General features: G+C 36.3%; 1 protein-coding gene across 3 annotated transcripts in view; it reads right to left on the reverse strand.

Annotated features, from left to right (window-relative positions):
- ANO10 (anoctamin 10) overlaps positions 1-12436 on the reverse strand; it is a 131072-nt gene that overhangs the window by 41594 nt on the left and 77042 nt on the right. For 2 of the 3 annotated variants that reach the window (XM_069770504.1, XM_069770516.1), the window contains exons 12-13: positions 4250-4366; positions 2726-2778 (exon numbers count right to left, since the gene is read on the reverse strand). In XM_069770504.1, coding sequence (XP_069626605.1) covers positions 2726-2778; positions 4250-4366 — 170 coding nt within the window. The remainder of the gene's footprint in view (positions 1-2725; positions 2779-4249; positions 4367-12436) is intronic. The other variant, XM_069770509.1, reaches the window with a different exon arrangement.

Consider the following 12436-nt stretch of genomic DNA (forward strand, 5'->3'; position numbering starts at 1 on the left):
TGAGATAGTGAAGGAGAAGCTATAAGGAAAAACATTTTTTTCCAATTTATATAATTCAGATTTTTTAATGCAAAAGTACCACAACAAACACAAGCATTTTTACATCAACATGATTTTTTTTTTCAGAGCTAATACTGATGCTGTCTAGGTATTTGCACTTTGTGAAAAGATACACCATTCCCCACCATTTAAAACTTTATTTTTCCTTGAAAAATGGCTACTAGTTATACATCATGTTGGAGTTGCTAGTTGCTGTATTTCATGCTCAGAAAAGAACTGCACAAATAATTATTTTCCCCCAATTTGTCTCTCGCTTGCTTTGCCTGGGTCTAGTTTCGGTGCAGAAAGAAGGTATTAATTTGATGTTTCCCTCAATTGGAAGAAGGTAATACTGGGAAGATCTCGCAATACATGAAAACATGACTGTAAGCTAGTCCACAAAATGCAAGTTATGCTGTTTAATCTGTGGTTGTCTTTTCTGGAACTTCGACCTTTTATAAGGATAGACTGCTGACCCATCTCCAGCCATGAGGGCCTTTTGTCTACTCATTAAGCTTTGATCTGTCCAGAAGCTAAAATGCTTACCAGTGTAGCTTTCACTGTCACTGCGCCGAAAAATGCTAGATAGTGTCCTCACACTGGTTTTACAGCATTGGTCCCTCACCTACACCTATGGTAATTTCTGAACCACTGAAGAATTAACTGACTGTTCCTTTGCTGCTCGCAGGCACACCTATACTTGGTCTCTCTTCCTTAACATAGGAACTAGACCAAAGAGCATGGCATGCTTCTGCACTTTCAAGAAATAGATGCAACAGAGCAGAGTACTGCAAAGAAGCAAGGGGAGTCTTGGGCATCTTACCCCACTTCATCAGCTAGCTACTTCCCTAAGAAGGATCATGATGTTCACCAGAAAAGGGTCCATAACCCTTTTGGGTATGGAGTAGACAGTACCCATTTCTAGTTGCCCAGCATCCAGGCTTCCTTCCTGGTGACAAAGAAACTGACAACACTTTAGGGAGTATGAATGGAATCACTCCTGCTCTTCCAAAAACCTTGATCTATATTCTCTTTAGTCCTCTATTAAAGAGTTCACATTAATTTATTCTCTGCCCCAACCCCCCCCAAAATAGAGTCTAACCAGCAGCCTCTCCCATTCTTTACACCGAAGGACCTCATGGAAATTTGAAGCAAAGTCTACAGATGTAGCACATTCCCCAGTTTGGATTCAGAAAGGTTAAAGTAGTTTGTCCTGAGTTATGTCAACAAACTTTGTTAAGATACTTCGAGTGTATCATGACAAAGTATTTTCAAAATAGATCAAATTATTACAACCCATTCAACAGTCCACTCCCTTTCAATAGTCTTAACCCAAGCTATGTAAAGAAATGTTTCAAAGAAGCATTTCAGAACTTCCTAAAAACCTTTCTTCAAGTTTGAGAACTTCAAAACAAGACTGTCATTCCAATATAAAATGATTTTTTTTTAATTACACCATTTTTCACTGTATAGGAGGTTTTAACAAGCTCTAATGATGATCATTCATCTCTGTTAGGGAGCTGAGACACTGTATTCTTTAAAACCCGTTTCAAATAGATACTAACTCAGTCTTCAGATGGATTTGAACACAGAATACAGTCCCACTGCACCAGGTTAAAAAGCAATTAGTTTAGCATTAATGAAAATGTAAAGGTGCTCACACTGTCTAAAGTTAAGGATCTCAAGCACAATCAATACAACTGTTCAAAGCCACTGTATTAGGAGATTTTCTCTCCATGCACTATATATGGAGCCTGATAATCTATTTTGGCATCTTGGAGTTTACAGTCTGGTAAATGTTAATACCCTTCTAATAGCTACATCCCAAGACAGCAGTACTCTAAAAGCTCATATGGTAAAACACAATGGCATGCATGTCTGGATAGCATCAACAGAGGAACGTGATGCATACTTGCACAAAATTATATGAACCAGTTTCTCTGTAACACGTGATCCCACAACACATTTGCCCCAGATGTTTTTTTAAACTGTTGTTTTGGTGGATTTTCTTGCTGATTTTTGCTTGAGAGTAAGACATACAGCATAAATTACCATGATGACTCTCAGTAACAAGAGAAAGAACTAGAAAATGTGCTTCTAAAATAAATGCTTCAGTATCTTCTTCCATTGCCAATGTATTACTTCTAAATGCAAATATTTTTCGCTCAAAAAACTTAAGGCAGCAGAAAAAAAAGCCCAAATCTCTACATGTCTATGGGATATGTAGCATAGTATCCATCAGAGGAAATCTAAAAAGGTGATGGTGGACACTTGTGTTTAAAGTACCTACCAAGGCACCTGAAAACCAGCCAATATTCTTCCTGGGTCCTGTAGGAAGCCTGAAAGTATTAGGTGAGAACTGCCAGGGTTCTGATTCTTAATGAAATTCCAACTAACTTTTCACCACTGAATTACTGACACAACCCTGAAGAACTGGGAATCAGGAATATATTATTGTAGGCAATGCGCAGATGCAAGGATAGCAGATGAAGTTCTAACTGCTGACACGCATACTCATGTTGAAAGAGACTCCGAATGTATTCCAGTTGGCACATTATAACCAAAGGTGACCATATTCACTTGAGCTTAAGGTTCCAGTGGATGACCTAGTTTTGCCTGTCTACAAAATGAAAACAGAGAATGAACAACTAAAATAGAAATGTAGTCCTGTTCCTTTTAATATTATCTAAAAAGTACATGAGATCCATGACCAGCGCCCAGTAACTTCACATCCATGTACTAGAGAAAGGCAAAACAGAACTATCAGACATTAGATGCAACTGTAATTTGGATTTTGTTTGTTACGGCTGATTACGGAAGACAGTGCTGACCTCAACAGCAATGTTCTAGTATCACACAAAACTGTGGGTTTTTAACTAGAAAAGGCAGTGTATTGTTTACAGGCTCAGTTTGCCCAGAATTAAGAGATCATTTTGTCACATGCAGCTATGGTAGATGTTTTAAAAAGTACCCTCCCATTCTACACAAAAAACACAGTATAGAGGAGGTTACACATCTGCACGTGGAGCACACAAAGATTATATTCATGTAAAACCATGCATTGCAGTGTAAAAATATCTGAGCTAACAATAAATAGGTGAACCAGTCTCTGCAGCTCCATGCTGGTTTGTTTTGTTGGGTTTTGGGTTTTTTTGTATGTAAGCTAGCTTAGAAATCCTATCTACCATGGTACAGTCAGAAACTCCTAAAGAATGCTGCCATTTCAAAACCAGCTCTGTAGAATCTCTGTATCCTACTGAAGCTAATCCCATACGATTCTTCATCTCTTGTGATCTCCACCACTCTCTCTATGGAAACATTTGTTAAAACAGAAATTTTCAGTGGAAAAATCTAGTTCCTTATTTTCCTAAATTGCTTTGGAATGCTTGTTAAATATGTTGTAAAATACACCATATTTATGCAATAAAATGAGAATATTGTATGGACAGTAAAATAAGGCAACATTACTGTTCCCTCATACATACTTAGTTCTCAACACAATTATTTCAAACATGTTCAGACTGTTTACAATTTCTGCTTATATTAGAGCCAAGTTAACTGTTTATCTGTGATGGTATTTCAGCAATGAAAGAAATCTTAATGTTGCAACAACAAACACCTCCAGGGGATGAAATGAGGTTTCATAGAGCCCAATGTCCTTTAGAAGTGACAATATAAACAAAGTATTTTGCACACACAAGGACAACAGACATTCCAAGTTCCTACATTACTAGCCACACCAGGAATTTCAAGCTATCTGAAAAGGAAAACCATTTTCATAATGTTGACTCACATACATTGGTGGGTTAAAAGGACAGATGAATCTGCTAAAACTTCCAGCTCTCTGCTCCACTTCTTAAGCAGTGATGGATTAACAGAAAATGAAGCAGTATCTGAAATACTACAGTTTACAATCCAACATGTAGAAGTAAGCCAGCACTGTTTTCTACTTATTTAATACTCTGTGCTGTACACTATAGTAACAGTGACTGTTCCACACCCCACCCAGCCACCCCAGCTCTGCCACCACAACCTGTGGGGTAGAGGTGGAACAGCTTTAGCTAGCTAATCTTAATATAATGTAAACAGGAATTTCAAAACTCCGGAATTTATGTATTTACCCACCTAAAACAAAAGCAGAATCTCCCTGGTTTATCTTTCCTTCAGACCACCAATGCTTTTCACTATTCTACATGTCAGTTGCTCATACCTGTTGTTTGAGAGCCTCCAGAGATTCAAATTCCAATCTGGCGAGTTTTATCTGGATATCTCTTGGTTTATCCGGAATTACAAATGCCATGATAAACTTTATTGCTAGTAATAAGTGCTGGAAAAAAAGTAAGAAGAAAAATGTTGTTCTATAGAGTTTGAAGCATAGAGAGAACAGTGTAATACTATTTCCAAATTTTAGTAACAAAGGTACGAACAACTATTTCTTGTGACATGTACAACATAGATAGCATACTATAACCCCATTAAGCCTCAGCTACTCCATACTTTTCCTATTTACAGTAATTCATAATTTGAATATCAACGCAAATAGTTTGGCTTATTTCCACTAGGTACTACAAATTTCTAATTCAATTTTGTATTTGTGATTCCAGATAAAATAATAGCTTTTAAAACATATTATTGGTGCATAGAAATTGAATTATGGCACCCAGCATATATAGTTTCACAGTGAACTTTTACATATGTATACACACTCATATAAATATATTTACATATAATTAGATGCAATTATAACAACATACATACGTGCATGCACACATACACATACGTCATGATACAAATGAAAGAAGCACATTGCAAAAAATACAAACAAACACAGAATTTCTGCATTAAAGAAGTTATTGAAACCTAAAAGTACTCCTGAGAAAGCATCAGAAGAGAAAAAAACTAACATATGATCTTTAAAGAAGTGGCACACTTATGAAAAGAAACCTTCCAGGAAATGGAGAAACATTCCACGTACAAGATGCCAAATTAGTCATAACTTATCGCAAAAGATTATAATCTTATTTAAGAGAAAACAAGCATGAAGTTCTGTTGAACCTAGTCACTGACCAGTCCTTAAATTTTACTTAAACATGCACAATTCCACTCCTCTCACCAGAAACAAGTGCCAAATTGCCAAGTCAGTGGTTTTGTTTCTTCATTTATGTCAACTATAAATATCATCTAAACAAGAATCATTAAATCTTATTTTATCAAGCGCTAAGCTAACAGTATGCTGCATGTTTGCAAGCAGGAACTTGTTCTTAGCTGAGAAACCCCTGACCAATATAAAGCAACACATAATATATGTGCTTAACTTTAAGCACATGCTTAACTTCCACTGACATAATGATACTCATAGACATGCTTAAATTTAGATTGCATGTCCAAGCTACTTACCAAATTTCCCTGATTTTTTTATAAAATGGAACAGATCAGTGCTCCTTTCTGAAATACATTTTGCTGAACTATATGATCCTGATGCACTTGGGCACATGAATAACAATGTAACAGAACAAAAATCCCTGAGATTCTGGAATTAGGTGAGCAAGAAGCTAGCAAACACACTACAGATTTCGCAGGAGTGGTAGTGAAACTCTAAATAAGCCAATTCCAACAAATAAGAGTTAAAGTAAGAAATCAGATAATAGTAACAAGGAAGAGAACAACAACAAAGAGCCAGACGTGAAATTATTTTTAAAAACGTATTACACAAAAATCGTTAGTAGGTCTAGGAAACAAACTGTTAGTGCAAGGAATAATACTTTATTTAAAGAGGTGAAAGGAGACTGAAAATTAATGCAATGCTAATACATCAATGAAAACCTGAACATAGATTAAGAGGTTAATGAAGCAACTAGCATGTCTGCTGTGTAATGCAATGGGTAATACTGCATTATTAAAAAAAAATATATATGTCAACAGTAAAGCATTCTCCCACTCATACAAATTTTCTTCTCCCACTCAACTTAATAGTGTCTGCTACTAAGGAACTTTTCTTGCAAACAAAATGATAGCAAACAATGTTGGTTTATGCTAGAAATACATAACAATAAAACATGTCTCAGAACTAGCACTGGAGATCTCTCTTAAATGGAAAAAGGTAAAATGTTAAAGACAATAACAAAAAAATAAGACAAACAATACTTCTATGCAGAATAGAGTTATAAGGAATCACAGGTTGAAGGGGAATAACTAATCTACAGATAAAATTTTGGTTTGCGAAGAGGAAAATAAGGAGATCAAATTTGGAGTTAACTCAAAACTAGGTAACAGGAGTAGGGTAAAATCTTACACTTAAGGCAAATGACTGACAGAACCAGAGGAAACTGAGGGATTTGAACAGGGATATTTATTTGAAAAGTTACAATGGACATCTCAGTTGAAAAAAAGACTCAGCATCACACAATGTAGCTTCTAGCTGCTCAAAATCCTTTGGACTGGGGTTTGTCTCACTTTGCTAAATGAAAGAAAAAAACGTATTATTTTATCATATTAAAAAGCAAGAATCAAATTTTGGAACTGTAACTGTTCAGCCATTGCTTCTTGAAGAGCCTTGAAAACATAAGCCAAGCTAGTAACTTTACATGGAGACTTCAAAGTAGCTCCAACTCCAAGCAATTTTTAAGAAAATAAACCAGAATCATTTCAGGGAAATGTAAATAATATTATGAAGGACAGAGTTTTTCCCATTTTTAATAGGGGTGAGGAAGGAATAGAAGAGACATCTAGAGAAAACAGATATAAAACCAATAAAAATGCTGCAGTTAATCCTGGAAATCACTGTATTTTTTTTAAATAGATTTAGAAGGGCAACGTGTTTTAACTACTCCATCACGTGAAGAGTTTTGCAGTTGTATCAACTAAGCAGAGCCCAGCAGTTCAGCAGTATTCCAGAGACGGGTTTTTTGGCAATAGGCTGTTACCCACATGTATTGAAAAATACCTTTGACACAAACTAGCTGTTTGTCAGAAAAGAAGCCAGTTTTCATGCTAGCACAACTCATAGCCTGCAAAGACAAGGATACAGCCTTAAGCACGAAGGCAGAAGCTCTGACTGAGAAAGCCTTCAAGTCAGAGAGGGCTCAAAAGTTGGAGTACAGATGGGGAAAGTCACTACTTTTGCTTGCCCTACTGTCATCCTCTTTCCTAGACATCCACTATGGGCCACTGTAAAAAAAAAAAGATAACTGGGTTAAATAGACCTTTGGTTTACCCCTCAGAACGGCTTTTTTTATGTTCTTTTCCCTCCCATCAAAACAAAGCTTTATCAGTCATAAAGTGCTCAGAACTACACGGGATGTCCCTGTGTGCAAGCCTGTGACCTCAGAAACAACATTGGACTCAGACTGCAAATTCAGTTCAATTCCACCTCATAACTCCCAGTGAACCTGAAAAAAAGACATCAGAGCAACAGCCTCCCTTGGATAACTTCTCCAGCTGTTCCCAGTTGCAAATTAGGAGTAATATTAAACAAAACTGGGAAGGCAACTGGCAGAAATGATGAATGTGGGTCGTATGATTGATGAAACCTCTTTAAAAGAAAATGTATCTGAATTTATTAACAGTTTATATCACATTCTAGAATTGCCATTTGACTAAGGAAATGTAAGTAGTTATTCAAGAGAAATTGAAGGAAAAAGTAGGGCGATGAGTAGTTGTGTTTATTATATTATTCATATTCCATACTGATTTCTTAATCTTGTTTTAGTATAATTCCTGCAAGTCAGATCCACAAAAAGGAGACATCTGCTTTCAAAAAAGAAATGTCTTAAGAGGACAGTATAAATCATCAGAACAGACAGCAAAATTCTCTTTCATAGTATAAAGTTACATTAACACTAGTATGAACATATTCTAAAAAGAAAATATGAAAGGTTATTCAAATTTGCTGCACAACCAGTGCAAATGTATTTGTACAATACTAAAATTTCTCCATAGAGTTGGTTTCGTGGTTGGGGTTTTGTTGTTTGGTTTTTTGTTGAGGTTTTTTTTTTTATTTTGGGGAGTTTTTTTATTCAATCGAGTTACAAACCCAACCATTATTTCTAACGGCAACCATTAAAAAGCGGCGCTGTTTCCAAGAACATGCCCTTCATGATTACAAGAGGACTATTTCACTGCGAGCAAAACCCAGGCTAACATTCACACAAGCTGTAAGCTCTCCAATGCCAACAGCAAAGTCCCCTCCTATTTTGCAATCTGCCAGCGGGCAAGGAGAGAAACAGCAATGAGTCTCTCCCCCTTGATAAATGCAGTGCCATCAAACTCTTTGTGGTCTTGTGCCAGGTGCTTAGAGAGCCAAAAGAACTATTCTGTTCTGCAAAGCCACTGACAAGAGTAGAAGCAGCAGCTGTGTTTTGCAGCAGTGGGTCCCCAACCTCATCTCTTCTAAACCAGAAAATGCAAATTAGGGTTAAATTCTTGGAATTTTGAACAGCTAATTTGATTTCTATAGTGGTCTTACTGCAGCAATTCCTGTCAAAATCTACTCAACTGGAAAAAAAAAAAAAAAGGAAAAAAGAGAACACAAGCAGTAGCTGTGTTGCTGGTTAGCTGATAAAGTGCATGCCAAACGTCAGCTTGGAGAGACTTTAATAAAATTTTGTATCAAAAGCCTATTTTAGAATCTATTATTTATAAAAACTTTCAATTAAAATCAGAAATCTGGACCTAGTCCAGCCTGGAACCAGTACATACTATGAAACAAGATGGTTACTGATTACTAACTCTGCATAGGTAAGGAACCCTACACAAAAGCCAACACCTGAGAATGGCACATTGCTTTGAACCTCTATTCCCTACTGGTATACACAAAATATCTTTGCAAATGTAAAGCAAAGTATCACTGCAAGATCACGTTGCTGTCAGAGCAGAAGGCAGAGAGATCATTAGATTCTTTGCTAGGACTCTGGATCACAGCATTTTGATATTAAACTAAGCCAAGATCGAACACTAAGAACAGACAAAAAAAATATTCCTCTTTCTGTGGCAACAGTTTTTAGCTTAGAGGGTCTTGCATCTTTCTGAGAGTATAAAAGAGGCAGGAGGAAAGTGAAAAATAATTCTGTCAAGGGAGCAATACAGGCAAAAAAAATTTCATAAAGCTCAGGAAGTTCAATTAAATTAAATTGTTGTTAATAGACAGCAATAAAATAAATTTATGAGTAAATATTTCTTCAATATACATAAAAAGAAAGCACGACCAAACTTTCCTTCCTACTTTTGGACTGAACTGGCTTCACTACAGAGTCTTGCTAATGGAGCAAAATCATCACAGCTGAGGGACTTTAAAAAGGGCCTTTCTTCTGATACTCTGATAAATGCTGATTTTAAAACCTCACATCCCACATATTATTATGGAATTTTTGTAAAATGGGAATGGAATCTGCCTTTATAAAAACCTCTGATATTCCCTTCAAAATTTCATTTTATCCATAGACATGTCCAGGGTGGGGGGTATGTAAGATAAAAAAGTTATTTCACATTGGTCCTATTTCAAGGCTTCTTCACATCTCCCATTCAGATTGAGACTTTGTCTTCTCTTCCCACAGACATACCCATGCACACACTTACAGTCCAGACGCCTGCCACAATCTGCGTGCTCCATCTACCCCATTTATCCCCAAACCAGCATAATCCATTTCTCCCTCCTTTCAGCCAGAATAAGCTTCCTCCTCCCTGCCAAAACTCCAGGGAAACACTAGGACCGAAGTGCAGCCTTCCTGCCTCAGATTCAATGCCTCTTGCCACTCCAGCCCAGTGAAGTCTGTCTCAGCTTTCAGCTGGAATATGCTCAGTACAGGTGAAATGTTCATGCACTTAGCTTAACAGACCTGCTGCACGTCTTTAAGTCTCTACAAAGCACATAAAACAAAGATGTTTCAGAAACTTGTATCTTTGCCAAGTTTGGGCAGTTTTCTCACAGGAGCATCATAAAGCACATTCTTTAGATCAGAGTAAGCCTTCTGTCAACCTTCGCATTGCTACTTCAGAGCACAGATACAATGCGTCTTCACAACACAATAATAATCTTGTTTTTATATACCTATAAATATTCTATATTTAAATATTTTTATATTTATATATTTTCTCCTTTCTTAAAAGGAGGAAGGCATTTATGTAAAAATGCAAAAACTCGAAACTCCAAACTGAAAAAAAAAAAACAACCAGCAGGGAGAGTTTCAGCCTGACCTATTAAAATGTGGCAGAGATACATGCAACTAAACAAGAAGCTTATTACAAAACATGTCAGAAAGCATATGCAGAGACAGCATTATCCGGTCCATTTATAAATTGTAACAGAACGTCCGTTTCTTCCTCTTGGATGATGAACACGTGTACACACACACAAACCCGCAAATGCTGCCCAAGGAAAACCAGCAGCTACATTTCTGACAGAACATCTCGCAGACCATCAGAAGGGTAAGAGCAGATCATCCATCCCCTATTGACCACACCAGCACATTTGTGAAATCTCACCCCACTCAACAGAGTATTTGAGCTTATGTTTAGTTTTAAGCATACCTATAAATATATTTATGTTCAGAAAAACATTTAAGTCCAGGCTTAAAAGTAGATTAAAAAATAATGCCCAGGTCATTTGCTGAATCTGGGTCTTAAAATTCAATGGCTGAATCACAATACATATTTTCTTTTCGTGGGGGTGGTAGGATATGACATATACTAAATTCACCTGTCTGAAGAGATGAATGCCAGCTTGCACACAGTCTCCTTACATTTACACTTCTGAAATGGTTTTAATTAGTGCAGAAATCGTGGTATTTTTATTACCAAGCCACTACAAAACCTCACAAGTAGATATCTATGCTGAAAAAGACACCTGGCTTTAATACGCAGTTTTGAGGTATATTTCAATCATGAAAACAACTATTGAGCTACAGCATGAGAATAAGGGTTTGTTTTATTACTGTTACACATACATTAGCAGCGCTGGCCTCTAGTAGTACTGATACACCCCTCTTTCCAGTTACGTCTTGGCCTTATACCTCAAGACTATTGAACTGGTTTCTTTCAGAAGAAGTAAATTTATTCTAAATACTACAATTGCTTCATATACTATCATTATTGAAAAAAGGACAATTCCAGACCAGCACTCCTGAGCAAGGGACTAATGTATAAGACAACATGAAAGTTTAACAAAAGTAAAGATAATCTTTAAGGAAGCAGATTCTCTGCTCTTCTTTCCAGGAAGTAACTGCAAAAGCAATGGGTTAGGCCAAGCCAAAAATAAAGTAAAATAGTGAGGAAGCTGGTCTCTTCTGCCTTTACATATTTTTGTACTCTCCTGTTTCCAAAAAAGCTCTACAAGACTGGTTGGAAAGCAAGCAAAGTAACCGAGTCCTACTTCTGAAACTTAGCCCTCCTCTTGGAAAGCCTTAGGAAGTATTTAAACCACATAAAATTTTAAACATAAGTCATCAGCGGCAATCTGTTAAATAAATAAATATTCTACCAATGCACATGTTAATAAACTTGAAAGCGCAAGTAATCTGATCAGTTGCATAGTCATGACAATTTTTTCATCTTACAGCACCATTATACTTTCTAGTACATAACGAATTCATCATCTTTTTAAAACAAATTTTCTAATTGTCTATAGATTATTTCTTACTAACATTTAAACTACAGCTGTTATATATCATATTCAGTCACTAATGAACTAAAGCATTATCTGGTTTTATTAGTCTTTTTGAAAAGATTTAGACGCCCAACTGTTCTCCATAATTTTCTACAACAATAACAATTAAGATGTAAGGCAGCGCGGAAATCTATAGAAATTTTGTCACCAACTTATTCAATGCTGCACAAAAGCCACTAGTTCTTTATTTCTCATAATTTACATATTTGTTCAAGCCTTTCTATAGATTTTTACACTGGAATTTTTAAGCTTACTTTCAGATTACTTTTTCAAGACTGAAGTATGAAAAAAGAGGGACAAGGGCTGGTAAGGTAGGGTGTTTTATTTACATACACAAGCAACACTTTCCCCTCTCGCCAGGCAAGTCGCCACTTTTGTGTCTATCACTAGAAATTATACATTCAGCAGGTTCTAGAAACACCTGCTGAAAGAAAAACTTCTAAATAAAAGAACTTCTGATATCAATCTTGTAGACAGACTTCTAACTGACTGCAGCTTGGGAGATAACAGTTACCCTAATAATCTTGTTTTATAAACACAGCATATTCTGTGACCCAAAATATTTTATGACACAGCACACTTGCAAAACTGTCTCTATAAAAGTCACTATAAAACTACAACATACACAAATGAGTATTACAGAAATATTACAAGACATGATTTTTCTCACATTTGTTTCATCCTGTAGTCAATTCAAAAGACATGAAAAAAAGCACTGTAGGTATAAATTTGTCTTGG

Source organism: Haliaeetus albicilla, chromosome 2 (genome assembly GCF_947461875.1).
Source record: "Haliaeetus albicilla chromosome 2, bHalAlb1.1, whole genome shotgun sequence".
Lineage (NCBI taxonomy): Eukaryota > Metazoa > Chordata > Aves > Accipitriformes > Accipitridae > Haliaeetus > Haliaeetus albicilla.